General features: G+C 41.5%; 11 protein-coding genes across 11 annotated transcripts; 7 read left to right on the forward strand and 4 right to left on the reverse strand.

The window, feature by feature from the left end:
• Positions 1–274: 274 nt before the first annotated feature.
• Positions 275–697, forward strand: LOC6506164 (larval cuticle protein 65Ab1). Its single transcript, XM_001958395.4, has one exon. It carries the CDS (start codon positions 329–331, stop codon positions 644–646), a length of 318 nt encoding a protein of 105 aa, XP_001958431.1. The 5' UTR covers positions 275–328; the 3' UTR covers positions 647–697.
• A 2,231-nt stretch (positions 698–2,928) lies between these two features.
• On the forward strand, positions 2,929–3,309 carry LOC6506165 (larval cuticle protein 65Ab1). Its single transcript, XM_001958394.4, has one exon. It carries the CDS (start codon positions 2,985–2,987, stop codon positions 3,300–3,302), a length of 318 nt encoding a protein of 105 aa, XP_001958430.1. The 5' UTR covers positions 2,929–2,984; the 3' UTR covers positions 3,303–3,309.
• Positions 3,310–5,421: 2,112 nt separating this feature from the next.
• On the forward strand, positions 5,422–5,916 carry LOC6506166 (larval cuticle protein 65Ag1). Its single transcript, XM_001958393.3, has 2 exons — positions 5,422–5,618; positions 5,684–5,916. The coding sequence occupies exons 1-2, from the start codon at positions 5,503–5,505 to the stop codon at positions 5,877–5,879; spliced, it is 312 nt and encodes a 103-aa protein (XP_001958429.1). The 5' UTR covers positions 5,422–5,502; the 3' UTR covers positions 5,880–5,916.
• A 1,019-nt stretch (positions 5,917–6,935) lies between these two features.
• LOC6506167 (larval cuticle protein 65Ag1) lies at positions 6,936–7,446 on the forward strand. The gene is made up of 2 exons (XM_032454312.2): positions 6,936–7,127; positions 7,211–7,446. Exons 1-2 carry the CDS (start codon positions 7,009–7,011, stop codon positions 7,407–7,409), a joined length of 318 nt encoding a protein of 105 aa, XP_032310203.1. The 5' UTR covers positions 6,936–7,008; the 3' UTR covers positions 7,410–7,446.
• Positions 7,447–8,188: 742 nt separating this feature from the next.
• LOC6493785 (larval cuticle protein 65Ag1) lies at positions 8,189–8,945 on the reverse strand. The gene is made up of 2 exons (XM_001958391.3): positions 8,748–8,945; positions 8,189–8,682 (listed from the first exon to the last, which is right to left on the reverse strand). Exons 1-2 carry the CDS (start codon positions 8,864–8,866, stop codon positions 8,484–8,486), a joined length of 318 nt encoding a protein of 105 aa, XP_001958427.1. The 5' UTR covers positions 8,867–8,945; the 3' UTR covers positions 8,189–8,483.
• A 387-nt stretch (positions 8,946–9,332) lies between these two features.
• Positions 9,333–9,886, forward strand: LOC6506168 (endocuticle structural glycoprotein ABD-5). The gene has a single exon (XM_001958390.4). It carries the CDS (start codon positions 9,389–9,391, stop codon positions 9,698–9,700), a length of 312 nt encoding a protein of 103 aa, XP_001958426.1. The 5' UTR covers positions 9,333–9,388; the 3' UTR covers positions 9,701–9,886.
• A 47-nt stretch (positions 9,887–9,933) lies between these two features.
• Positions 9,934–10,658, reverse strand: LOC6493784 (endocuticle structural protein SgAbd-6). The gene is made up of 2 exons (XM_001958389.4): positions 10,507–10,658; positions 9,934–10,442 (listed from the first exon to the last, which is right to left on the reverse strand). Exons 1-2 carry the CDS (start codon positions 10,516–10,518, stop codon positions 10,140–10,142), a joined length of 315 nt encoding a protein of 104 aa, XP_001958425.1. The 5' UTR covers positions 10,519–10,658; the 3' UTR covers positions 9,934–10,139.
• A 3,713-nt stretch (positions 10,659–14,371) lies between these two features.
• On the reverse strand, positions 14,372–15,263 carry LOC6493783. The gene is made up of 2 exons (XM_001958388.4): positions 14,860–15,263; positions 14,372–14,687 (listed from the first exon to the last, which is right to left on the reverse strand). Exons 1-2 carry the CDS (start codon positions 15,096–15,098, stop codon positions 14,510–14,512), a joined length of 417 nt encoding a protein of 138 aa, XP_001958424.1. The 5' UTR covers positions 15,099–15,263; the 3' UTR covers positions 14,372–14,509.
• Positions 15,264–15,916: 653 nt separating this feature from the next.
• On the reverse strand, positions 15,917–16,585 carry LOC6493782. The gene is made up of 3 exons (XM_001958387.4): positions 16,434–16,585; positions 16,276–16,367; positions 15,917–16,219 (listed from the first exon to the last, which is right to left on the reverse strand). Exons 1-3 carry the CDS (start codon positions 16,440–16,442, stop codon positions 15,991–15,993), a joined length of 330 nt encoding a protein of 109 aa, XP_001958423.1. The 5' UTR covers positions 16,443–16,585; the 3' UTR covers positions 15,917–15,990.
• Positions 16,586–18,805: 2,220 nt separating this feature from the next.
• On the forward strand, positions 18,806–19,689 carry LOC6506169 (pupal cuticle protein 20). The gene is made up of 2 exons (XM_001958386.3): positions 18,806–19,259; positions 19,309–19,689. The coding sequence occupies exons 1-2, from the start codon at positions 18,828–18,830 to the stop codon at positions 19,636–19,638; spliced, it is 762 nt and encodes a 253-aa protein (XP_001958422.1). The 5' UTR covers positions 18,806–18,827; the 3' UTR covers positions 19,639–19,689.
• A 1,412-nt stretch (positions 19,690–21,101) lies between these two features.
• Positions 21,102–22,648, forward strand: LOC6506171 (protein snail). Its single transcript, XM_001958385.3, has 2 exons — positions 21,102–21,678; positions 21,748–22,648. The coding sequence occupies exons 1-2, from the start codon at positions 21,159–21,161 to the stop codon at positions 22,614–22,616; spliced, it is 1,389 nt and encodes a 462-aa protein (XP_001958421.1). The 5' UTR covers positions 21,102–21,158; the 3' UTR covers positions 22,617–22,648.
• The last annotated feature ends 835 nt before the right edge of the window (positions 22,649–23,483 follow it).

Raw genomic sequence — 23,483 nt, forward strand, 5'->3', positions numbered from 1 at the left:
TGCGGTTCAGTGGCTAATGCGGATGCACTGGCAAACTTGATTTAGTCCATCGTTTCGATTCAGATTCATATACTCCGTGTTTGTTGGTGTTTCGATTTGCTTATGGAAGTGCAAGCTCCGCTTTACTTTCCAGTTAGACCGGAACAAGCAAAAATAAATCTGCCAGGTATTGTCCGAGCATTAATATGCGTTTGCCAAATTTTAGCAAGCATATTGAAATGTCACCTTTGACTTTATCTTATCACAATTGGTGTATAAAAGTCCCCAGCCACTTGACTAAAGCATCAGTTAGTTATCCACTATCTAAGCAACACCTCCCAGCTCCAACATGAAGTTCCTCGTCCTCGTCTTCGTCGCCCTCTTCGCCATGGCTGTGGCCCGCCCCAACGAGGCCCAGATCCTGAGGCAAGATTCCGATGTCGGACCCGACAAGTGGAGCTCTGCTTTGGAGACCAGCGATGGCACCAAGATCGAAGAGCAAGGAGTTCTGAAGGATGTCGGTACCGAGCACGAGGCCGCCGTTGTCCACGGATCCTACTCCTGGGTCGATGAGAAGACCGGCGAGAAGTTCACCGTCACCTACGTCGCCGATGAGAACGGATTCCAGCCCCAGGGTGCTCATTTGCCCGTGGCCCCAGTCGCTTAATTTAATACAAAAAAAAACGAAAGAAATAAAATGAATCAAGCTTAAAATCAACTCACACTTGCTTATTAAATTGTTGTTCTAATTTTTCCATTTACTTTGACATTAAGTATACATAGGTTTCCCTGTTGATCGATGCATTTAGATGGAAAATATATTATTTGCATATGTTATGCAGGCCATCTCCTGCCCAACCGATCGATGAGCACCGGCTCAAATCGCGGGGATTATTTCGAGATTACTTGCTACAGAAAGGACTACGAAGAAGAAGAATAGCTCTGATAACTGGTTAGAAACTGGGGATTTATACAGGCCATTATACCCCGAACATAAACTGCAAACGGTTCATACTAGGCATGCGAATAAGAAAATTAAACTTTAAGAGCTCCAGTAGATACTGGCTATGTAGGCTGCTCTATAAAGGAAAGGCGAGAGTGAAGTCTTAAATGACACCTTTGGTTCATCCTGCCCAACGGTTAGAAATCTATAAAGGAAAAAATTTTAGAAAATTTCTAGAAAAAATAGAAATTTTAGTTACTTCCATTATTCTACACTTCCGTAAAGGAAATTAAAAAAAAAGAAAGAAAAATAAAAGCAAGTTTTATAAAAAAATCCTTCCATATGAGAAGGAAATTCAACAGCTTAAGTAGAGGTTAGAAATAGAGGTTGCTTAAGCAGAGGTCTGAAACGAAAGCTTCCTTTACTGCAAAATACATACAAAAGTTTTTTAGGATACATTTTGATGTAATGTTAAAAATAAATAGAAATAAATTTTCAAAATTTATAGGAGTTATTAAAGTAAATTATTAAAAGAGTGGTATGTTTTTACGTAACAGTATGAAATAAATTTCATAAAGGACATCAGAAATCCAGCTGGTGGATGGTGGAGTTGCTCCAGTAAGCAGAAGACCGACATCTTTGCGGGAAACTTAGAAGACCGATTTAAGCCACTAAACTTAACTTTAGTAGAAACCCAAAAACAAAAAAGCTCCTGACTCAGATATACAGGGCAACAAGACTCTTAAGATCCTTCCAACTAAAGCCCTGCTTTTTATAGTTTAACTGTTCAATGGACATCATATAATACAATTAATCAACTACCGGCACTAGGAAAGATGATGAAAAGGGTTATTTTGAATCGGATCCTTAGACTAGAAAATGTCAACCATCCCATTCCAAAACGGCAGTTGGGATTCCTACACCGTGTGGTGGATATTTATGGATATAAAATAAGCATTGGATAGGGTATATTACGACGTCCTTTTTTACAAGCTGAAAATGTTTCTCTCTTATTAAAAGTTTGCACTCTCATTAAAAGTTTTCCATAGGAGAGGAAATTTAGCTTAGTAGCTGATGGCGAAAATTCGTTAAACCACCTATCTTAGACGGCGTTCTTCAAGAAAGTACTAGGCTCAACTCTTTACTCCCTATGCACCTCAGGCATTTTAGTAGATATCCGAGCATGGATCCCGCACATTTAGGCCTGCAAGATTACGTGACACAATTTAAGAAATGGACCATAGAGTGGAAAATAGGCATCAATTACAGCAAATGTGCTTATGACAAGTACATACAATAATGTACTGGCTTTTTTCACCGAAAAACTGTCTCTTTCAAACAATGTTTCTTGACCAACATTAAAATCAATTTTAAGTCCATTTTGAAAATATGCCATACTAGTATATGGCATACTGCAAAAACTAAGAGCGACCCAAATCAAGTTTATAAGGAAAATTTGCAATGCCCCCTGGTACCAGAGAACAAAGGACATAGAAAGAGGTTTGAAAATCCAACAAAAAGGCGACATGTCGCCAACGAGACTGCCGCCCGCCAAAATTATTTTAGGCGACTTAAACTCCCTGACAAAAAGACAGCTGCGAATGAGGACAACAAAAAGACAGGAAAGTAATCATCAGCTTGATCTCCCTTTAGAATACGTTTAAATTCATAAAAAATATTAGAATCGTTAAAATCTTAAAGTTAAATAAAAAAATTGAGTAAAGTTCCCGTACAATATTGCCTTAAATTGTAACACCTATATATACAACATGGTCAAGCTGCCACATAGCAGTATACTGTGTTAAGTTTTAATAAAATATAAACATTTTAGAAAAAAAGAAAGGACGCCGAAGCGCAAATGACACATAAGAATGCAAAAACTACACATACAACAGCATTAATTTGCATCCGTCCATTAATATGCGTTTGCCAAATTTCAGCAAGCATGCTAAACGTCACCTTTGACTTTATCTTATCACAATTGGAGTATAAAAGTCCCCAGTCACTTGACTAAAGCATCAGTTAGTTATCCACTATCTAAGCAACACCTCCCAGCTCCAACATGAAGTTCCTCGTCCTCGTCTTCGTCGCCCTCTTCGCCATGGCTGTGGCCCGCCCCAACGAGGCCCAGATCCTGAGGCAAGATTCCGATGTCGGACCCGACAAGTGGAGCTCTGCTTTGGAGACTAGCGATGGCACCAAGATCGAAGAGCAAGGAGTTCTGAAGGACGTCGGCACCGAGCACGAGGCCGCCGTTGTCCACGGATCCTACTCCTGGGTCGATGAGAAGACCGGCGAGAAGTTCACTGTCACCTACGTCGCCGATGAGAACGGATTCCAGCCCCAGGGTGCTCATTTGCCCGTCGCCCCTGTCGCTTAATTTAATAGAAAAAACCGAAAGAAATAAAATGAATCAAGCTTAAAATCAACTCACACTTGTTTTGTCATTAAGTATACACCGGTTTTCTCCCTCTAGATCGATGCATTTAGATGGCAAATATATAATTCGCATTTATTATGCAGGCCATATCCGACCCAACCGATCGATGCGCGCCGGCTCAAATCGGGGGAACTAATTCGAAAGTATTTGACACAGAAAGGACTACAAAGAAGAAGAACAACAAAGAAAGTGGTGGGGATTTATAGAGTTCATTATACCCCGAACATCAACTCCGAACCGGGCATGCTAGGCATACGAATAAGAAAGTTAAACATTAAGAGCTCAGTGGAGTGTAGACTGTAGAAAAATTACACAGATTGAAATATTTATTAAAGTGAATTTCTAGATTAATGGGCCATTTATAGCAAAGCAGAACGCTGACATCATATAATCCAATTAATCTACTACCGGCTGTAGGAAAGATTATTGAAAGGGCTATTTTGAATCGGATCCTTAAACTAAAAATTGTCAACAATGGCAAAGGTGGCAGTTTGGATTCCTACACCGTGTGGTGGATATTTATGGATATAAAATAAGCCTTGGATAGAGTATGCAAGCTGAAAATGCTTCTCACGCCACTCTTATTAAAAGTTTTCTATCGGAAAGCAAAATTTAGCTAAGCCGCTGATGGCGAACAGTCGTTAAACAATCTTATACGGCGTTCCACAGAAAGCGTACTAGGCACAACTCTTTACTCCATATGCACTTTTTTCTATATGCTTTACATACTTTATATGTTTTACTCAGACATAAAAGTTCGTGGGGCTGTATGGAGGTTGACGAAGAAATTATACGGCAACTTTAGGCCTGCAACAATAAGTGACACGATTTAATAAATGGACAATAGAGTGAAAAATAGGCATCAATTGCAGCAAATGTGCTTGTTGTAACTGTGTAGCAGAATACTGTGCTCAGTTTTAATAATATACAAACGTTTTACAAAAAAAAGTATTACAGCTTAAAAACTAAGAGCCTAGTTTCCGTAGAAATGTACTAGTTTGTGTAGGTTCTGAAATGCATCCACCACTGCGTTGGACACTACTGACAAAAAGGAACATACCCTTACAACTGTATAAAAATGTATATATATTCCTTGAAATCCATATTGTCCTATGACCATGTTAAGAATATAGTCCTTTTGAACATCTTTAGAAGCCCAATGGCTTTAAGCAATTACATAAGGGCAATTACAATAGAATAAGTAAATGTATATTTGATCAAATTTTTAATATTTTATCAAATCAATGTTTGATTTGTTTGTTTGAGCAAGTCAATGATTTAATCATAAGACTTGAGGTAAAAAACTAGATTTGTGTGATTCGTTGCCATCAGGAAATTTGGTTCCATTTTTATACCCTTACCCTTGTCCGTTTCTACGCAAACTAGTCTCTCAGTTTTAAAACTATGCACACATCCTTCTTTTGTTGGCAGTGTATATAAAAAGTATATAAGTCCGGGATAGCTGCCATATAACTCATTGATCGGAAATTCCATACCTTTCGAGTTTTTTATGTTTGAAAGATGAGACTTCATAAAAATTTAATTTTAACATAGCATAGCATACAATGCAACATAATCCGATCTGCCAAAATTCATAAGAATCGGCCGACTATATCCTATAGCTGTCATATAACTGATTGATCGTAATTGGCATAAGTTGGTTGATTTTAAGCTAGATCGATGCGGTTTCGTACGAATTCCATTTTGGGACAACTAATTCAATCTACCGAATTTTATAAGGATCTGCCGACTTTATCATATAGCTGCCATGTAACTGAACGATCGGAAATCGCACAACCTTGATACTTTTAAAGATGCTTGGGGCAGTTTTGATTTGATGGTGAAATTCCGATATATATATAAAAATATAAGCTGCTACTTAACTAGGGTAAGTTATTACCCAGTATAAATACTGCAAGGGTATATCAACTTCGGCTCTGCCCGAAGTTAGCTTTCCTTTCTTTTTTTTTGTTATTTGTCAAACCTTTTAAATTTTCTTCTTCGTTATGCTGATCGTTAAACTAGTTTAAGATGTGAATTTGGCCACTCAAAACACAAAGAGGTGAGTATAAATAAGCGACGGCACAGCCTAGTTGGTATAGTAATCATTGACAACTTCAACGATCTACACGCCTTCAACATGAAATTCGCCATCGTTCTGTTCGCCCTCTTCGCCGTGGCCGTGGCCGCCCCCCCTCAGGAAGTTCAGATCCTGCGGTCGGAGTCTGATGTCGGACCCGCGAGCTTCAAATACGCGTAAGTTATTAAAAGGATGAAGCCAATAAATGGACCTATGTTTAATTCCTGCGTTTCCCATTTAGCTATGAGACCAGCGATGGTGCTCAGGCACAGGCTGACGGACAGTTGAAGCAGGTCGGCAAGGAGGAGGCCATCGTCGTCCGTGGCTCTTACTCCTTCGTGGCTGATGATGGTCTGACCTACACCGTGAACTACGTCGCCGATGAGAACGGATTCCAGCCCCAGGGTGCCCATCTGCCAGTTGCCCCCGAGGCCTAAGTTTTTAGATTATCAATAAATTGTTTATAAAAGAAAATGGTATACTTTTTCGCTTATCAAATGAAAGGCATGGGACTAAGAACTCATTCTTAACATTCTATAGGAATGGCAGGGTATGGCAAGTTTCAAGTCGATAGCTTTTCAACTGAGAGGCTAGATGCTATAAACAGACAGACATGTGGACAAACCCACTTATATTGATGCTTATATTGACTCAGGAGGCGATCCTGATTAATAATATATACACTTTATAGGGTCGGAGATGGCTTCTTCACTGTGTGGCATACTTTGGACCTAAATTATAATACCCTCTGCAAGGGTATAGCAAGAAAGGATATACCCTTGCTGTTATTATATATATATCGGATCGGATATACTGGACCTTATTGGGAATATTATGAGAATTTCACTAATATATACATTTTCTTAAAATTGGTAAAAAGTCCCCCGCTTCTATCTTCGAAAATGCCAAGGTTGAGTCATTTCCGATCGTTCAGTTATATGGAAACCATAGAATATAGTCGACTGATCCCGGTCGATCCGACTTATAAGGATGTGTGCTAAGTTTGAAGTTTAAAGCTTAAAAACTAAGAGGATAGTTTACTTAGAAAAATACTAATTTGCTTAGGTTGTGATATGCGTTGCGCACTATTGACAAAAAGTAACATACCCTTTACAACTTTATACAAATTTATATCTATTCCATGAAACCCATATTCTCCTATAGCCATATTGAATATCTTTAAAAACCCAATGGCTATAAGCAATTACGTAAGGAACCTAACTTAATGGAATAAGTAAATATTGAATAATGTTTTGTATAATATTTTATCAAATCAATGATTTATATCATAAGACTTATCAGAAAATTTGGTTCCATTTTTATGTGTGTCTTACACCAGCTGTTCATAAACGCCCATCTCCGTTTTCCTGCCTTGAATCCAATAGATATTCAATGATTTTTGTCAAAACTTTTTAAATTTTCTTCTTCGTTATGCTGATCGTTAAACTAGTTTTTAGATGTGAATTTGGCCACTCAAAACACAATGAGGTGAGTATAAATAAGCGACGGCACAGCCTAGTTGGTATAGTAATCATTGACAGCTTCAACGATCTACACGCCTTCAACATGAAATTCGCCATCGTCCTGTTCGCCCTCTTCGCCCTGGCTGTGGCCGCCCCCCCTTCTCAGGAAGCTCAGATCCTGCGTTCGGACTCTGATGTCGGACCCGAGAGCTTCCAGTACGGGTAAGTTATAAAACCAGTAGTTTCCAATACGGGATGAACGCCAAGAAAAGGACCAGTGCTTAATTCCTGTCTTTCCCATTTAGATTTGAGACGAGCGATGGTGTCAAGGCTGACGCTCAGGGACAACTGAATAACATTGGATCCGATCATGAGTCCCTCGCCGTCCGTGGCTCTTTCTCCTTCGTGGCTGATGATGGTCAGACCTACACCGTGAACTACGTCGCCGATGAGAACGGATTCCAGCCCCAGGGTGCCCATCTGCCAGTTGCCCCCGAGGCCTAAGTTTTTAGATTATTAATAAATTGTTTATAAAAGAAAATGGTACAATTTTTCGCTTATCACTTGAAAGGCATGGGACTGAGCATTTATTGTTAGCAATGCTAACTTAGCGACTTTCTAAATTTACATTTTCTTCTTGTAGATTATATATTTCAGATAAAGTAAAGCTTATAAATATGGCAGCTTTCAATGTATGGATATTGTCGATCGATCACAGGTTATAGGATGTGTAAAATATTTGGACCTGAGGTATACCGACTCAGGGGGTGATACTGATCCAGATGCTGGCACAAGTCCCAACAGTATATATATGTACTTTCTAGGGTCAGAGATGTTTCCTTTACTAAGTTGCACACTTTTGACAAAAATGTTATAAAAATGGACAAAATCTTAAGTCACAGAGCTAAAAAGACAGACGAATTTTTGTATATCGGCGCATCGGTGTATCGGTGATTTTAAAAATGAATGTATATAATTTATTATTATTCAAATGGATCGGCTGACAATATCTTATCCTACAACGATAAGAAATGCAATAAGTTTGGAGAGTCTTTAATTAGAACCTTGCCTTTTTTTCTTTCATGTTATAATATACCATTCCATTCGATATTTGCGATATATAACAGCTTTTAGCTACAAGGGTAACTAAGCGTCGCCTTTGTGCAAAACTTGCTTTGCTTTCTGGTTTTATTTTTTTTTCAAAAACTTTATAAATCAAAAGTTTTTATTCAAAGGCTACTTAATTCCATGTGTACGAAATTGGGATGATAATAAATCTGTGAGCCGCCAACTGTATCCGATATTTGTTATACACATCTTTAAATAAAAACCTATATTTTAGTGAAAGGGTATATAATCCTCGTTTTCTCAATAAGTTAGTTTTACTTTCTTGTTTTTTTTAAGTATTTCTTCCATCTTTAATCTGGTTTCTTTTCCAGATGGATTGAGATGTGGTTGAAACTATTACTTAAAAATTAGGAATTCTTTCCAAACAATGCATTACTTAGAACCCATTCAATTTTAAAGCGAAAAAGGTAACGATTTTTTTTATAAACAATTTATTAATAATCTAAAAACTTAGGCCTCGGGGGCAACTGGCAGATGGGCACCCTGGGGCTGGAATCCGTTCTCATCGGCGACGTAGTTCACGGTGTAGGTCTGACCATCATCAGCCACGAAGGAGAAAGAGCCACGGACGGCGAGGGACTCGTTCTCGGTTCCAACGTTGTTCAGGTGTCCGTCAGCCTGAGCGGACTGACCATCGCTGGTCTCCCAGCTAAATGGAGAAAGACAGGGATTAGGAACTGGTCCTTTTTGGCGTTGGTCACTTTTATAACATACCCGTATTTGAAGCTCTCGGGTCCGACGTCAGACTCCGACCGCAGGATCGTAACTTCCGGACCAGCGGGGGCGGCCACGGCCAGGGCGAAGAGGGCGAACAGGACGATGGCGAATTTCATGTTGAAGGCGTGTAGATCGTTGAAGCTGTCAATGATTACTATACCACCTTGGCCGGGCTTTGGATTATTTATAGTCCGAAATGGACCAGATCGTTTTTTGGACAACGCATGTTACAGAAGCTAAAACTAGTTTAATATGCGACAAACCGAAGATAAAACCTGAAACGATCACTAATTTCAGCTAATAAATATGTACATATATGAAAATTCAAGAGATTGAATCGGATTTCCATATTGTATTCTTCTAAAGTTAACAGAGGAAGCATTTTTGGAAAATTTTGAGAGAAATAGAATTAGAATTTTAGAGAATTGAGAGAATGCAACTCAGATCGTATTTTACTTATTTTCCTTCTGTAACAACAATTTTTTTTGTAGCTTCGTAGCACAAGATTCAATTAACACCAGGGACAGTTCTTCAAGTGTTAATTGAATGATCTATATTACCAACCCGTTTCAATCGTATAAAAGGCTTTCCAAGTTTCATTTTCAAGGCAGTAAAGAAGTCTGAGAACCTGTATAAAGATGAAGTGCATCCTCGTTTTTGGCCTGCTATCGATCGGAATGTGCCTGAGCGCTCCTGCGGCTCCCGAGGCAGAGATTGTTAGCCTGGCATCGGAGATCTCCGCCGACGGATTTAATTATAACTTCGAGACCAGTGACGGCAGCAAGCAGGAACAGCACGGCAAGCTAAAGAACCTGGGTCCCGAGGAGGATGTTCTGCAGGTGGCTGGGTCCTTCAGCTACCAGGGGGATGATGGCAAGACCTACTCAGTAACCTATACGGCCAATGAGAATGGATACCAGCCCCAGGGCGAGCACCTTCCACACCTTTAAGCGGCTCTTACTATTAAGCGTCATGTATTTAAATAGATCGAAAGGCATCCTCAAACAGATTCCATTGAAAAATATTTTCTGGTTGCATTTATACTATGGATATATTCAATTGCTTTCGAATACATTTTTTATATTCAAAATTCAAATTAAATTCTCAATTCAGTCACAACAAAAGCTGAAAATGTAGGAATGAGTTTTAGTTTAATGCGGTATCCCAAATGAAAGTCCAATTATTTCGAGAATCGAAAGTTCGGCTTTAATGCGAGTAACAAAGGAATAAAGAAAACAATGCACGACACTGACTTGACTGACTGATCGACTTACTAACTGACTGACCGACTTGAGAACTCGGGACAGCACTTTAGCACCTCACTCTATATGGCCGGGATGGTTTGGTGGTTGGGCGTATTTACAGGATCATCCCCAAGTAGACCAAAACCTACTTGGGCAGATGGGCACCCTCCGGTTGGAAACCATTCTCGTCGGCCACGAAATTGATGGTGTATGTCTGGCCGTCAGGAGCCACCCAACTGACGGATCCCCGGATGGATATGGACTCGTTTTCCTGCCCGGCATTCTTGATGACGCCCTCCTCTGTGCGGGTGGTGCCGTCGCTCAGCTTGTAGCTGAACTTATATCCATCGAGGTCAACATTGGACTCGTACTCCTGGACCTCCACTTCGTTCTGCGGACGGGCAGTGGCCAGCGCCAGGAGCACTGCCAGCGAGCCAACGACTAGCATCTGGAAAGCGAAGAGAGGGTATCCTTTGGGGTTATCCTGGCTTATCCAAGGGCTTGCACTTTACCAATTTCATCATTTTGTGTGGTTCTCGGATTGCTGGGTTCCTTGTGCGGCTAATGAAACTGGCGGTTGTCTAATGGTGGCACTGCATCAGCGACCACTGCATTTTATACTGCACCGCCGCCGCCGCCGCATTTGCAAACGTCATAAATTTGCACAATTGTAGAAGAAGAAGCCGGAGTCAAGCAGCAGAAGCTGCAGCAGCACCACCGGCTAAATGTTTTTCTCTATTTCAATTTTTTTTGCCACGTTTTTTGCAATTGGCAGAGATGCACCAAAGTCGCTGCGACAAGTAACATTTAAAGCGGCTTTGTGCATCGGCGTACTCATCCAAAAGGTATTAATGCTCCCACACTCGAAAAATTTGTAATCTTTATTCTATGTCAACAAGCCAATGGTTTTTGGGTTTAATAAATATTTAATAATACGATCTCTGTGAAGTATTAAAAATGATTAAATATTTAAAAAGGTGTTTGCATTATACAGTTTATAAAATTAACAAAGAAAAAAGTCGTTTTCAGACTAAGAAAAATCATTATTAATTTTCTAGTAAGTAGGTCAAACTACTTTTGCAGATTTTTCTTTAAGTGCCACCTGGCAGTTTTAAAAATCGCGAAAAAGTTCAAGATGATGTATTGGGGAAAAGGTTGCGAGCTGAATGGCTCGCAAACTGCAACTGGGGAAAACCGAGCGAAGAACTGTGGCAAGCCAGAACCAGATCGGCGTCGGAAGGTTGAAATCCAAATGGGAATAATCCTCGGCCAGCGGCAACCAGCAATCTGCAACCAAACACTAAGTTCAAGTGCTGTCAACGGCAATTTGCAGGGCAGCAAGTTCAAGCCGCAGACACGAGGCTTAGCCGGAGCCATGTGTGATGGCCAAAGTGCACAGATCTGAGTGTGTTGGAGATGGTTGACTTTTGGCATATGCAACGGCCTTTACAGCACCCGATTGATGTTGATGTGCCTGCCCGGTAACAAGCATCAAACCAAACCAAAACCAAAGCCAAAACCAAGACCAAAACCAAAAGCAGTAAACAGTAAGCAGCTGGAAATAAAAAACACATCGAATAACCTACAACTGCGGCGGCTCGCATGCAATTTAAATCTCAGACTTTTGTTGTTTTTCTCAGGCCCAGACTGAGTCTTCGTTTCTGTTGCTGTTTGCCAATTTATTCCACCTTCGATGACCGCTACAGGCCGAAAGAAGATGCCTCAGTCTTAGTCTGAGTCGCAGGCGTTGATCTGACAATCCGGTCAATCGGGTTTTGGCTTTGGTCATCTGTCGGCCTCTGTTCCACCGGCCACGACTCCACCTCTACTATCCATCCATTTGATTGACCCACGGCAACCCGAATTGTGCCAACATCTTCAAGTCACTTCTATCTTGAGGGCATTATTGAAACATTGGTTTTGGCATTTCCTCAAACAATTCTTTTGGCCAAAAAATCTTTGGCAGCTGCCAATTACGCTAATGTCTAAACTGATATCTAAGGATATCTAAGGAATTATTAAAAATTTCTAGAGTTCTGATTAGACAAATACTCAAAATATTAAATTTAATATTTTTTGTTTCAAAACTAAAACGAATTAAATTAACTAATAAATGTCAAATAAAAACGAATTTAAAAAAAGAATATTATAATGTAACCTAACAAGTTCATTCGGTATTACCATTCTGATATTTGTCCTGACCTGACTGATCCTGACCCTTCCTAAAAAAAATAAATATGCCAACTTAAATATTCAAGAAATTTCTGGAAACAAAATTATTTATAAAAGACTTAAAACTTTTGTCTTCAGTAAATAATGCACTCTCATAACGATCCAATAAATTAAAGACTTAATTAATTGGGTTTGGCCGCCTACAAATTGAACTTGGGCTGAGGGCATTCGGAGCCCTTGAAAATGGATCTGAGATCTGATTCCATTTAACTCGTGACTGCATAACATCTACGAGTATTTTTGTTTTCGGTCTTTTTTCATAGCTTTTCGAGGGCATCTGCAGCCAGCTGCATTTATCATGGTGGATTTGCATAATTAATCTGGCTTTGATCGATCGCCCTGGGTGCTAATCGGAATTATCATTTATCTCTTGCAGCGGGGGCGTTGTCATTCACACGTTTATCAGAAGATGTATCCATGAGGCAGGGGTTCCTCTTCCTTATCGCCAAGCTCGATACGCTGGCAATATAATCATTTACATAACTGTTCTAATCAAGCGTCAATCGACAGGTTTTTCAGCTTTGATGGCTTCTAGTTCGGGCAGTGCTGTCGCTTTCAATACAAAAATACGAAACTCCAAGATACGAGATACCAGATACCAGATGCCAGACAGACTAACAGACAGACAACGCCGTAGACGCAGATGTACAATAGACATTTATGTAGATGCGTCTTCATATTTACGTCTTCAAGGTCAGCGCCAGATGCTGCTGCTGTTGCTTTGGCGGTTTGTCCATCTATCCGGCAGCTTGTCCGGCGTTTTTCCCGTCTGACCGCTGCCGTTTCGGGCCGGCTTTCGTTCGTTGTTAACTCGCACGCACCACACCAAACTTGGCTAGACCGGCTCCGAATCGGTTTCTGGGACTCGGGTTCGGGTTCGGATAGGTTTTCGGTTTTTTTTTTTGCCCACCTCGTCTCCTCAAGTGGGTCTGCAAAATTAGCACTTGAACGTTAATGGCAGTGTTTTAATAGCATATAGCCAGCACCCTCCCTTCGCCGTCGCATCTTTAAATATGTAAATGTCACATTGCTGTTGTTTTTTCATTTCTTTTTTATCGCGTTGACCGCAGGTTTCGTAATATTTGCATTCAGACGCCGCAAAAAACAAACTAAAACAAAAACAAAACGCTTTCAGAAATACTTCTGACTCTGCTGACACTTGACATTAAGAATCGTGCGTATAATTTAATTTTATAGCAATCTTTGGCGATGTTTTTGTCAGTTTTTAATGGCCTGAATGCAACGCATCTTTAAAAAAACGATGACGGAACGATTGATTACCCTGGGAGGCTATTAAGTATGTCTCTGTTTATTGCAGCTTTATAAAAATACCTCAAATAGTTTTATCGGATTGCCTGTCCATTTTTTTATGTATAAAAAGAAATCAAGCTATTATATTTTAAAAATATAAAATAAGTATCTGTGGGTAAGTTCAGGTACTTTCATTGGTCGTATTTTAGCTTGACATTTTCTTGACCGAAACAAGTTTGTTGTTCCGGACATCCAAATCAAATGACTTAAGCAAAACACTTGCGTTGACTCTTATTTTTCTTCCATTGATATCTTCACATACTTTTGGGCAACTGTTTAAAAATGTAAGTTTGTTTAACCAAAAGTACGCTGGCGTCCCAAGAAGGCGTTTGAATTTGTTTAGGTAAAACTTATTTGTTGTTTTGGTTATAAAACTTTAATTTTTTAAATCAGTTTTCGGTATTTTGATTTGCTAACTAGTTCCTAAAATAAACTGGATTGCGACCATTTTTATCGAAAATATACCGACAGCTATTTCAATGGACATCAATGTAAATATTTTAAGCTTGCCCGATTTTGAATGAGCTTTTGTAAATTCACACTAAACATGTTGCCAAAAAAGTTTAATGAAATACGTTACCAAACCAAAGTTTGTGTTGGAGTCCATCTTTACGACTCTCACAGAATAAATAAATCTGTTTTTAGTTATCCATTGATCTGCGTCGCCTCGACTCTCCCATTCCCCCATCTTTTCCATGTTTACTAAGTTATAAAATTTTGCCATATTCCACTCGGCACATTTGCCCATCATTTTCTTAATCACCACGATTTTATGCAAGTTGTTCGCATATTGTCAACTCAAGTTCCCTTGCACAACAAACAAGTTTTCAGCGATTTTGTTTGATTCGATTGTTTTTATTGATTGCAGTTTTAACAGCTGAACTTAAACACTAGCCTAAAACAGTTGGCACACTGTTATAATAAATTCGTGATGTATGGTTAATAGGAAAAGACTCCGTTTAAAGGGACTGGTTAACCAGCCAGAGAGGAGAGGGACTTGCCGGACAGCTTGCGCACCTTCAGGCCCTGTTCGCGGGAGGGACGGTGGTTCTTGGCCAGGTTGTTGGCGTTCTCCAGATCAGCAGCTGCGGAGGTTCCGCTCAGAACTTTGCCAATTTCATCCCGGAAAGTTCCATCTGGCAGTGTGTAGCTGAGGGTAAATTAAAATTATTAATTTGAATAATATTTATCTTAATGTGCATGTATTATACATTATACATTAAATTTATTTTTGTAAGAAACAACACCTATAAGTTTATTTAGATATAGGCCAAACGTTGTAACTTTCTCACATTTGAAGCGTCTTAATAACGGGGTCTTACTTGAATTCGTATCCATCCCGAGTGGGCACATAGCTGAACTGTTCCAGATCCACTTCGCCCAGCTTGATGTCGACGACCGTGCCGGGTGGGAAGGAGGCGTAGTTCAAGTTGGCGCCAAACAGGACAAACGCCACCAGGAGGATCAGGCAGTGAACCATTTTACTGTTGAGATTCAGGCCCCTGTTAGCCTCTTTCTTGCCTCGACTGATGGCAACACTTCGCATTGGAGTCGGACTCATTATGGACGATCGTTAGTGGGAGTACGCGGTTTGGGATGAAAACACAACTGGCAACCAAGGCGGCTGGGAACTTAATGAAGCGTCTTCTTCGAGGCCACTGGCATAAGACACCTGTGGGCCCATAATGAGTTGTTGGTCCAAAACAAAACGGGCACCACAAACTGCTGAGTAAGCTTCAGATGAACAGCCGGGTTGCCCAATCCGCTGGCGTTGAATTTTGATTTGCATAACGAAAGCAACAGATTTCCATGGATCGAGCAGCATGCGACTCTCAAATATGTGCATTACATTTTAAATGCCATCAAATTGGAAAACTAATCAACCAAGCCCATGGAAAGAAAGCTGGCAAGCTTAAGCAACGACTAACGTATGCCCTCTATAGTAACAATCTATCTTGGAATAATCTAACTTGGAATTTCATTTAAATTGTATTCTGAGTTGATTCATTAACTCAATCGCCATATTTATGATAGAATATTAAAACTAAAAATAGCATAAACTTAGAAACTCAAAACATATTGTTAGAAATATTGTTATCAAGCATTTTTAAGTTAAAAAGAAAAATGTAAAATCAATTAAAAACATTATATTTCAGATAAAATTAGCTCCCCTATTTTAACATATAAATTCCAAAACACATCTCAAAAACGAAATACCCTCCGTCGAATTTAGTGAAACAGTAACTCATTTTTATGCTGTTGATGTTGAAATCGGCGTATCTCGAAGTGATTAACGATTAACGATCAGATCTGAATTTATCTAAGCTTTTTTCAGCCAAGACCTCCACCACGAAACAATATAAAGCTTTTGAGCCACGCTTAATACACTGATAAATTATGCGGATCTTTAATTATCTATCACAAAACAAAGAAAATATAAAAGTGATACTTTTTTAGCTCTTATCCGGCTTGATTTTATGGGCAGTCACATAGGGCTGGAATCCGTTTTTGTTGGCCTTATAGAGGACCTGGTACTCATAGCCATCTGCTGAGATGAAGCTGTAGCCCCCTCGGTACTCCACAGGTTTTGGCGTGGTCGTCCCCTTGGGGTCCAAATCTGTTTCCGGCTTCACTGTGTATGTGATGTCCTCTGTTCTTTGATGGCCATTTTCCGTGTGAAATCTGTGGAAGAACTATCTTTGAGACACATTTTTAGATTTGAACTCCAGTAACCTTACCCGAAATGCAGAGCTTCTTCCCTCTCGCCTTCCTCCAGAGGCGCTGTCGAAGCCACCGCAATCACGGCCACCAATAAGAATGTTGTGCCAAACTGTACCCACGAAAAAAAAGTAAAATAATAAAATTTTCACAATTCTAAGTTTTGTTTTATACCCACCAATCGCATTGTAATTTTTATTTCGTTAAAGAACTTGAAGTAATATAAAGCTAGAACCCAGAACTAAAGAGCTTCGGTGTTGACGGTTTCAATGGCTGATTTCAACTGAAGGTGGCTGGGAGATGAGCCAAGCAGCCGAAATAAGACCAAGAGATCGGAATAATGAAAACAAATATCTGCGCAGCCAGCTATTTAACAGTGAGTCTTAGCCACAATGGGGTTACGTCATTGTTTTCTGGCTCGACTTTTGTTCTTGGGTGTCAAAGAAGCGCAAAAGAAAGGCGATTAATATAATAATAATGCGATGAACCCGTTTTTAAAATACCCTGAAATTTATAGTTCTTAGGAAAGATCTATAACCTTCTCTTTCCTAAAACATTAAAATCAAACATCTTAGAAAGATACATTAAATCGTGATTCATATAACAGAGACTTAAAATTTTAAACGATTATATTAAATAAGGTAAGCCCCATTTCCAAAGAAGAGTAAATAAAGAAATCAAATGTTTGTAAACAGGTATTGTTTAAGTCAATAAATTTAAGTAAAATTTTATATTCACCTAACCGATACTTTTTTCAATAAAATGCTATCACTTTGTCACCTTTGGTGGGGTAATTATATGTATATTTCTTAAATAAACTTTTTTGGACCATCCATTATAGTTATAATTGTCAGTCGCTTCATTTTGTTAATCAACAACTCTTTGGCTTATTATTTTAATATTTCCGCCAGAAAACATTTAATACCGCCGACAGTTGGCCAGATTCCCGCGTATTATTTTATATTCAAGCTGTCAGCGAAGGCCAGCGGCCAATTTATCAACGGACCTCATCTAAAAATGTTTATTTAAGCGAGCCCGAGAACTTAATCGGCCAACCCTCGCGAAACGGCGAAAAAATCGCAATCAGATCGCCACGCTCTGTCAGAATTCGCTTTCGGAACGCGCATCGGCGAATGCGGGCGTGGAATATGTGCCATCGGTGCGTGGCTAACCAAACCCGAACACCGGGAATCAAGGACCAAAGACCGGGGACCGACAATTGTTGGTTTATGCAGCCGGTGCAGCAGCCGGATCTTTCTGGTCCGTCCCGGTGGTTGCTTGGTGGCGAAGGTCCGCGAAATATTCCATATCGCTCGGAAGCCACAGCTGACGGCACGAACAGGTTCACAAAATCCACACTCCACTCCCGTTGCCTGGGAGGACGTCAGCTGCGCGCCAGCACATTACAAGTAGGACAAGCTGCAAACGACATTGCCATTAGCCATCGTCCTTTTTCGTCCTGGGGGAGGGTTCGATATTAGCGGCATCCACGACAGGCACAAGCCGAGCTACCAAATGATAAACACACACAACAGCAGCCGCAACAGCTTCCGTACAGTGGGTCAAAATACGCAAATAGCTTGGGCATTTCAATTTATTTTTATATTTTATTAAATATTTAAAAATGAAATAAAAATATAGTCATCAAAAACAGAGTATTGACGCAGTTCTATATTTTTAAGCTGTTTAATAAAAAATATATCATAAAATGCATATATTCGTGTTAAAAAAAATAAAATTGTTCCTTAACGATCCTTAGAAAACAGATTCTTTGAATCCTTAAGAGCTCTATTTAAAGACATTATGAGTTTTCAAATATATTTATGTGGCAATTCATGATATTTTACGAGAATGCTTAAAATTTCAAATTTTACAAATAAATAAAATAAAATAAATAAAATATGAATTTATATGTTTTTCTTTTTAATATTTAACACTAACCAGATAAAATAATTTAAATTTTTAAGTTCAATTAATTTTTAGCTGTCCCAAGCACAGTGTACAGAGACTGGCAAAAAGTTAATAGACGATTGACTAAAGCCGACATCCCTGCTGTTGTTTTCGGTGGTCCTGCGTCCTGAATCCAGGGCTTAGCACCCCCTTGACAACAGGCAAAGTGCATTAGACCAAGGATCGGACGGGGTTGGCTTGGCCCGAACTGGATGGGGTTGCGTTGGTCATGCAGGTGTTGCCCGATCCTGTTGAAAATTTATTTTGAATTAAAAGTTTCTGCTTGTGGCCGGGCGGGTTTTGTTGTTTTTACCGATTAGCTGAATCGCTAAAGGCTCAAACAGGGATTGGGGTGAGGGTCGGGTATCGAGATTGCACACTCAATTTATTAGCGCTTTGTCAGATGTTGGACTAATCTGATGGCTCGGTGGACTTGCATTGGCCCAGTTCTGGTTTCAACTTCGATTACTCTTCGTTTTCCATTACCATCGGAAGCTGGGCTACGTGATTGTCTCATTGGGTCATGCATTCGTGGCCAGTAGCAACTACCCGTGTCTCTGGCTCCAGTTGGCGTATATAAGCCCCACCATGTTTGGACCAGCAGCCACAGTTTAAACTGAAAATGAAACCGATCATCTTGCTGGCTCTTGTTTTCGTTACATCTTGTGCTTGGGCTCGACCCGATGGCTATCCCAGTAGTCGTCCTCCAGCCACTTATCTGCCCGCGAAGCCACCAGCAGCTCCACCGCCGAAGAATGGCTACGGCCCACCGCCAAAAAACGGTAATGGTAAGCCACCACCTGCGCCTCCCAAGCCCAGTTATGGTCCCCCCAAAAACGGCAATGGTAAGCCTCCACCTGCCCCACCAAAGCCCAGTTACGGTCCTCCACCCAAGAATGGCAACGGAAAGCCTCCACCCAGCAACGGATACTTACCGCCTGGAAATGGAAATTCTGGGTCGTCTGGAAACGGAGGGGGTGGTCCGGAGGGAGGAGGAGAAGTCATACCAATCATTAAGCTAGAGTCCCAGGTCAATACTGATGGATCCTATAAGGTGAGTGTGAGGAAACCCCAACAACAAATTAACTTTTCGTTTTCTTCAGTATGAGTATGAAACAGGGAACGGAATAAAAGCCGAGGAGATGGGATACCTTAAAAATGCCGGGGAGGAAGGTGCTGAGGCGCAGACGGCAGAGGGATCCTTCTCCTACACCAGTCCGGAGGGACAGGAAATCTCACTGACCTATATTGCGGACGAGAACGGATTCCAGCCCCAAGGTGACCATCTGCCCACACCACCGCCCATACCCATCGAGATTCAGGAGGCCCTTGACAAGTTGGCGGCAGGAGGAGGGTGTCACGGATGCGATGACAACGAAGTGGGTGGGCCGGATAACGGCGGGGGCGGTGGTTATTCATATCGGAGAAAGTAAACGGATGGACAAGTACAATCGAAATAAAAGATTTTTACTGAATCAAGAATATTTTATTTTATTCATATTCATATTGGTGCATATTGATTAGGGAAGGGATACTTCAATGGCCAAGTACATAGGCGTTCCTTATAAACTTATCTAGCGTTAGCTAATTTAAATTCTGGAGTTTAAAACCCTCAACGGGCTACTTATCTAATACAAGCAAACACCAAGCCCGTATTGATCATACCCTGGTACACCTTGCTCCTGGCCTGGTGTTGCTGGCCCAGCCTCCGCCCTTCCTCCGCCGCATGGGTAGAGCCAACCCTTGAGCCGAGCGGCGGCTGTGTGACTGGCAACACATGTTTTTCCCGACTTGCCAAACGCTCCTTCAACTTTATCCTGTTGATCGCTTGACGAAGAACAGGGGACGGGGAGGGTTGTCCTGCCGCAGCGATTGTGTCGCAATAATGAAAACATTAGCCTCGTAGCATATTTGCCAGAAAACAGGAGCGGAGTAGTCATAGTTGAGGGCAGTGAGAACTCTACCTGAACTTGGGCAAAAAATATTTTTAGCACTCAATTTAAATTTAAATACTACCATTGTGATTCAAATTTGATTTAGTTTTAAATATTTAAAATTAATGTGGGAAATCCCACATGTTCAATGCAATTTTACGTAAAATAATTTAAATATGATGAGATAAAAATAACAAATTGGCAAACTATAGTCTTTGAAATATTTAATAAATACTTTATTTAAAATGAATATTAAATGCAAAAAAAAACAAAAATAAATATGAAATCCTACATATTGAATTAAATATTTGGCCCACCCTCATTCCGCCCTTGTGGTCTTCCACGCAACCGCCGAGCCCAAAAATCACGACCCACCCCAAACCGCAAATCGTGAAACGATACAGGCCAATATATTAAGGCATTAGCGCCGGGAGGGGTACCTTCCTACCAGGGGCAGGGGGTGGAAGTGGCAGGATGACATCGACGATAGCGAATGCGATTTGTATACGGTGGAATTACAACAACAGCAACAGAAACAGCAGCAAACGATCGTTTAATTTCAATTAAAAACATTTTCCTTATGCGCAGCCCAAAAGCCAAATATAAAAGAACAAATGGAGTAAGAGAGGGGAGCGGGAGGTAAAGGACTCTTGGAATACGCACACTTGCTACAGGCCGCTTAGCTTGGCTTAGTGCTCTGGTGATTGCGAGGACATGATGTTTCACTTGCCGAGCAACCACCAGGACGCACCAGGACCTCGAAAAGGGATGTCGGCCGACGGACGGGGGTTGGATGGATGCTAGCTGCCGAGATGTTCTAAGCCAGTAAAGTGCGTAGCTATGTTGTAGGCAGGCCGATTCCGGCCGGTGCCGGCCGATTCCTGGGCTGGGAATTCTTGCACTTGCTGCAAGGCCGTGCCAAATCCGGACAAAATAAGGGAGCGCCGGATGCGGAAGCGCGGTATAAAAACGAAGGTCCGCTTCCAATTGGAACGCAGAATCGAATTCGAACCCGCACGATGCACACGACGGCTCAGTTGGACAGTCTGGAGCAGAAGCGCTCAGCCAGCCTGATCTTCCGGATCGAGCAGTTGCTGCCCAGCAGTACCACGGCCACCACATCCACTACCGAAGCGTCCCTGGCAACACCCACTACCAGCACAGCAGTCAGTCCGGCCAAAAAAATGAGAAGCAATCCCCGCCCAGGAGTCTACACGTCACAGTATACCCCCAAGGACACCTGCTCGAATGCAGTACCCACTGCCGCCTTACTCAGCGCCCCGGCCACGCCCACCGATTCAGGACGCTCCCACTGCCAGCTGTCCAACGGGGAGCTGATCTTGTCAGCCTCCCTGCTACGGCAGATCAAGCTATCCGAGGATGTCTATAGCTTTAACGCCATCTTCGAGCTGCACGGCGGGCAGGTGAGGGTGCGGCTGGTGCGAGACGTGGCACGAGACGATGAGATCGTGGCCTGGTTTGGAGAGGAGCTGGTGCTCCTGATGGGCATACCCTTCCTAACGCCCCTTAACATTCAAGGTATGTATAGGAGCTCTTCAGATCTTTATGAGGAACAAGCAACTAATGTCTTATTTTATTAATTTCCAGGAAACAATCGATACACATGTCATCTGTGCCACCTGACCTTCGAGACTCCGCATCCGTTGAAGATCCACCTGGCCCTCGGCTGCGGGCGCAGTGCCATGGATATTCTCTGGATGAGACTGCACTATGCCCTGAAAGCGGCGGCCAGGAGTCAAACGACGGTGACCCAACTGTCCCCCACGCCAGCAGCCTCCTCCACGTCTTCGGCCTCGCCCACCCACTCGCCACCACCACAGATGGCCGGCCGCTTCTCCGCCTTCCGACCCATATCCGCCCTTACCTCGAATCTGCCCCTGAGCACTGTTACCACCACAGCTGGAACAACTCTCTCCTACCTGCCCTCCATCTCGATGGCCACGGCACCCTTGGCCTCGCATCCCATGAATGCGGCCGCCCAGATCGAGGCGATAGTCAGCAACATGGGCGCCTCCAAGCAGGGTCACCTGTGCATCTACTGCGGCAAGGTGTACTCCCGGAAATACGGCCTTAAGATCCACATTCGTACCCACACCGGATTCAAGCCTCTGAAGTGCAAGTTCTGCCTCCGTCCTTTCGGAGACCCGAGCAATCTCAACAAGCACGTACGATTACATCTGCAGACCCATCCCGGAAGCTCGGCGCCTGGGGGTGGAGCCTCCTCTCCGGTAGGTGGTGCCGGGAGCGATGTGGACATCGAGGGAGAATCGGATGCCGGACACCAGTGTCATATATGTCACAAATCCCTGCCACGCCGACGGGATCTGTTGCGGCACATGGAAAGCCGACACGGTGGATCGAGTCACGCACCATCAAGCACCACCAGTACCACCACTCGGGCCATCGACACAGTAACCGGGTCGAGATCCACCGCATCCACATCGAAGTCGAGCTGAGAGCATGATGGGGCTCAAAATTATGTAGCGCACTTTTTGGGGCACAGCTGTGATAACAAACTGGTAGAAGAAACTGATAAAAAAAAAAACTATTTACAAACAAAATTAGGAATAAAATGAGAAGAAAGAAAAACATAGTTTTTATATACAAATAGATAAAATATCTCTTTTAAATTATATTATTCAATAAAAAATAATTCAATGCCAAATGGTACTTGACGAAATGCGTTTGTTTAAGAATCAAATAGTATCGCTTTATTGATAAATTTCAATACGAATTCAAAGTGAATTTCTATCGTATAATGCACAAATCTTATTGTTAGACAATTAATGCTATTACTCGTACAATTTCGCTTCCGCTTCCGCCTTCGTTCCCGCGCTGAGCGGCTTAATCCATATTCGTGTATACTCGCTTAATTGTAGGGTACATGCAAAACAATCACAAATTGTCTTTAACGGGGTAAAGCGGGGTTAACTTTTGTGTTTTTTTTTTTTTTATATTTTTTTTTTAATTTTTGTTTTCTTTTTTTATGTTTAGTTGTGTGTATGTGTGCGTTGAGCAAAACGTAGACGGGCCAAAAAACACTCACAATTACAAGGTCTAGTTCATGTAGAAATGCGACGGTAAAGGTATTCATTAAATACGTATATATGTACTTAGAGTAGTTTATAGATCGGAGCATAAAGTTAACTATTTTGTTTGTTTGATTTCTGGAACTACGTTTAGTTTTTTTGCTCGGGGCTAACACTTAGTTAAAGTTTAAACAAAGGTATCATCTCTCTCAATCTTTTTCTCCCTAAACAAATGCACCGAAAACAATTGTTTAATTTTTAATAATTCCCTCTCCCTCTCCCTCATCCGAAAAC

This window comes from Drosophila ananassae, chromosome 2R (genome assembly GCF_017639315.1).
Source record: "Drosophila ananassae strain 14024-0371.13 chromosome 2R, ASM1763931v2, whole genome shotgun sequence".
NCBI lineage: Eukaryota > Metazoa > Arthropoda > Insecta > Diptera > Drosophilidae > Drosophila > Drosophila ananassae.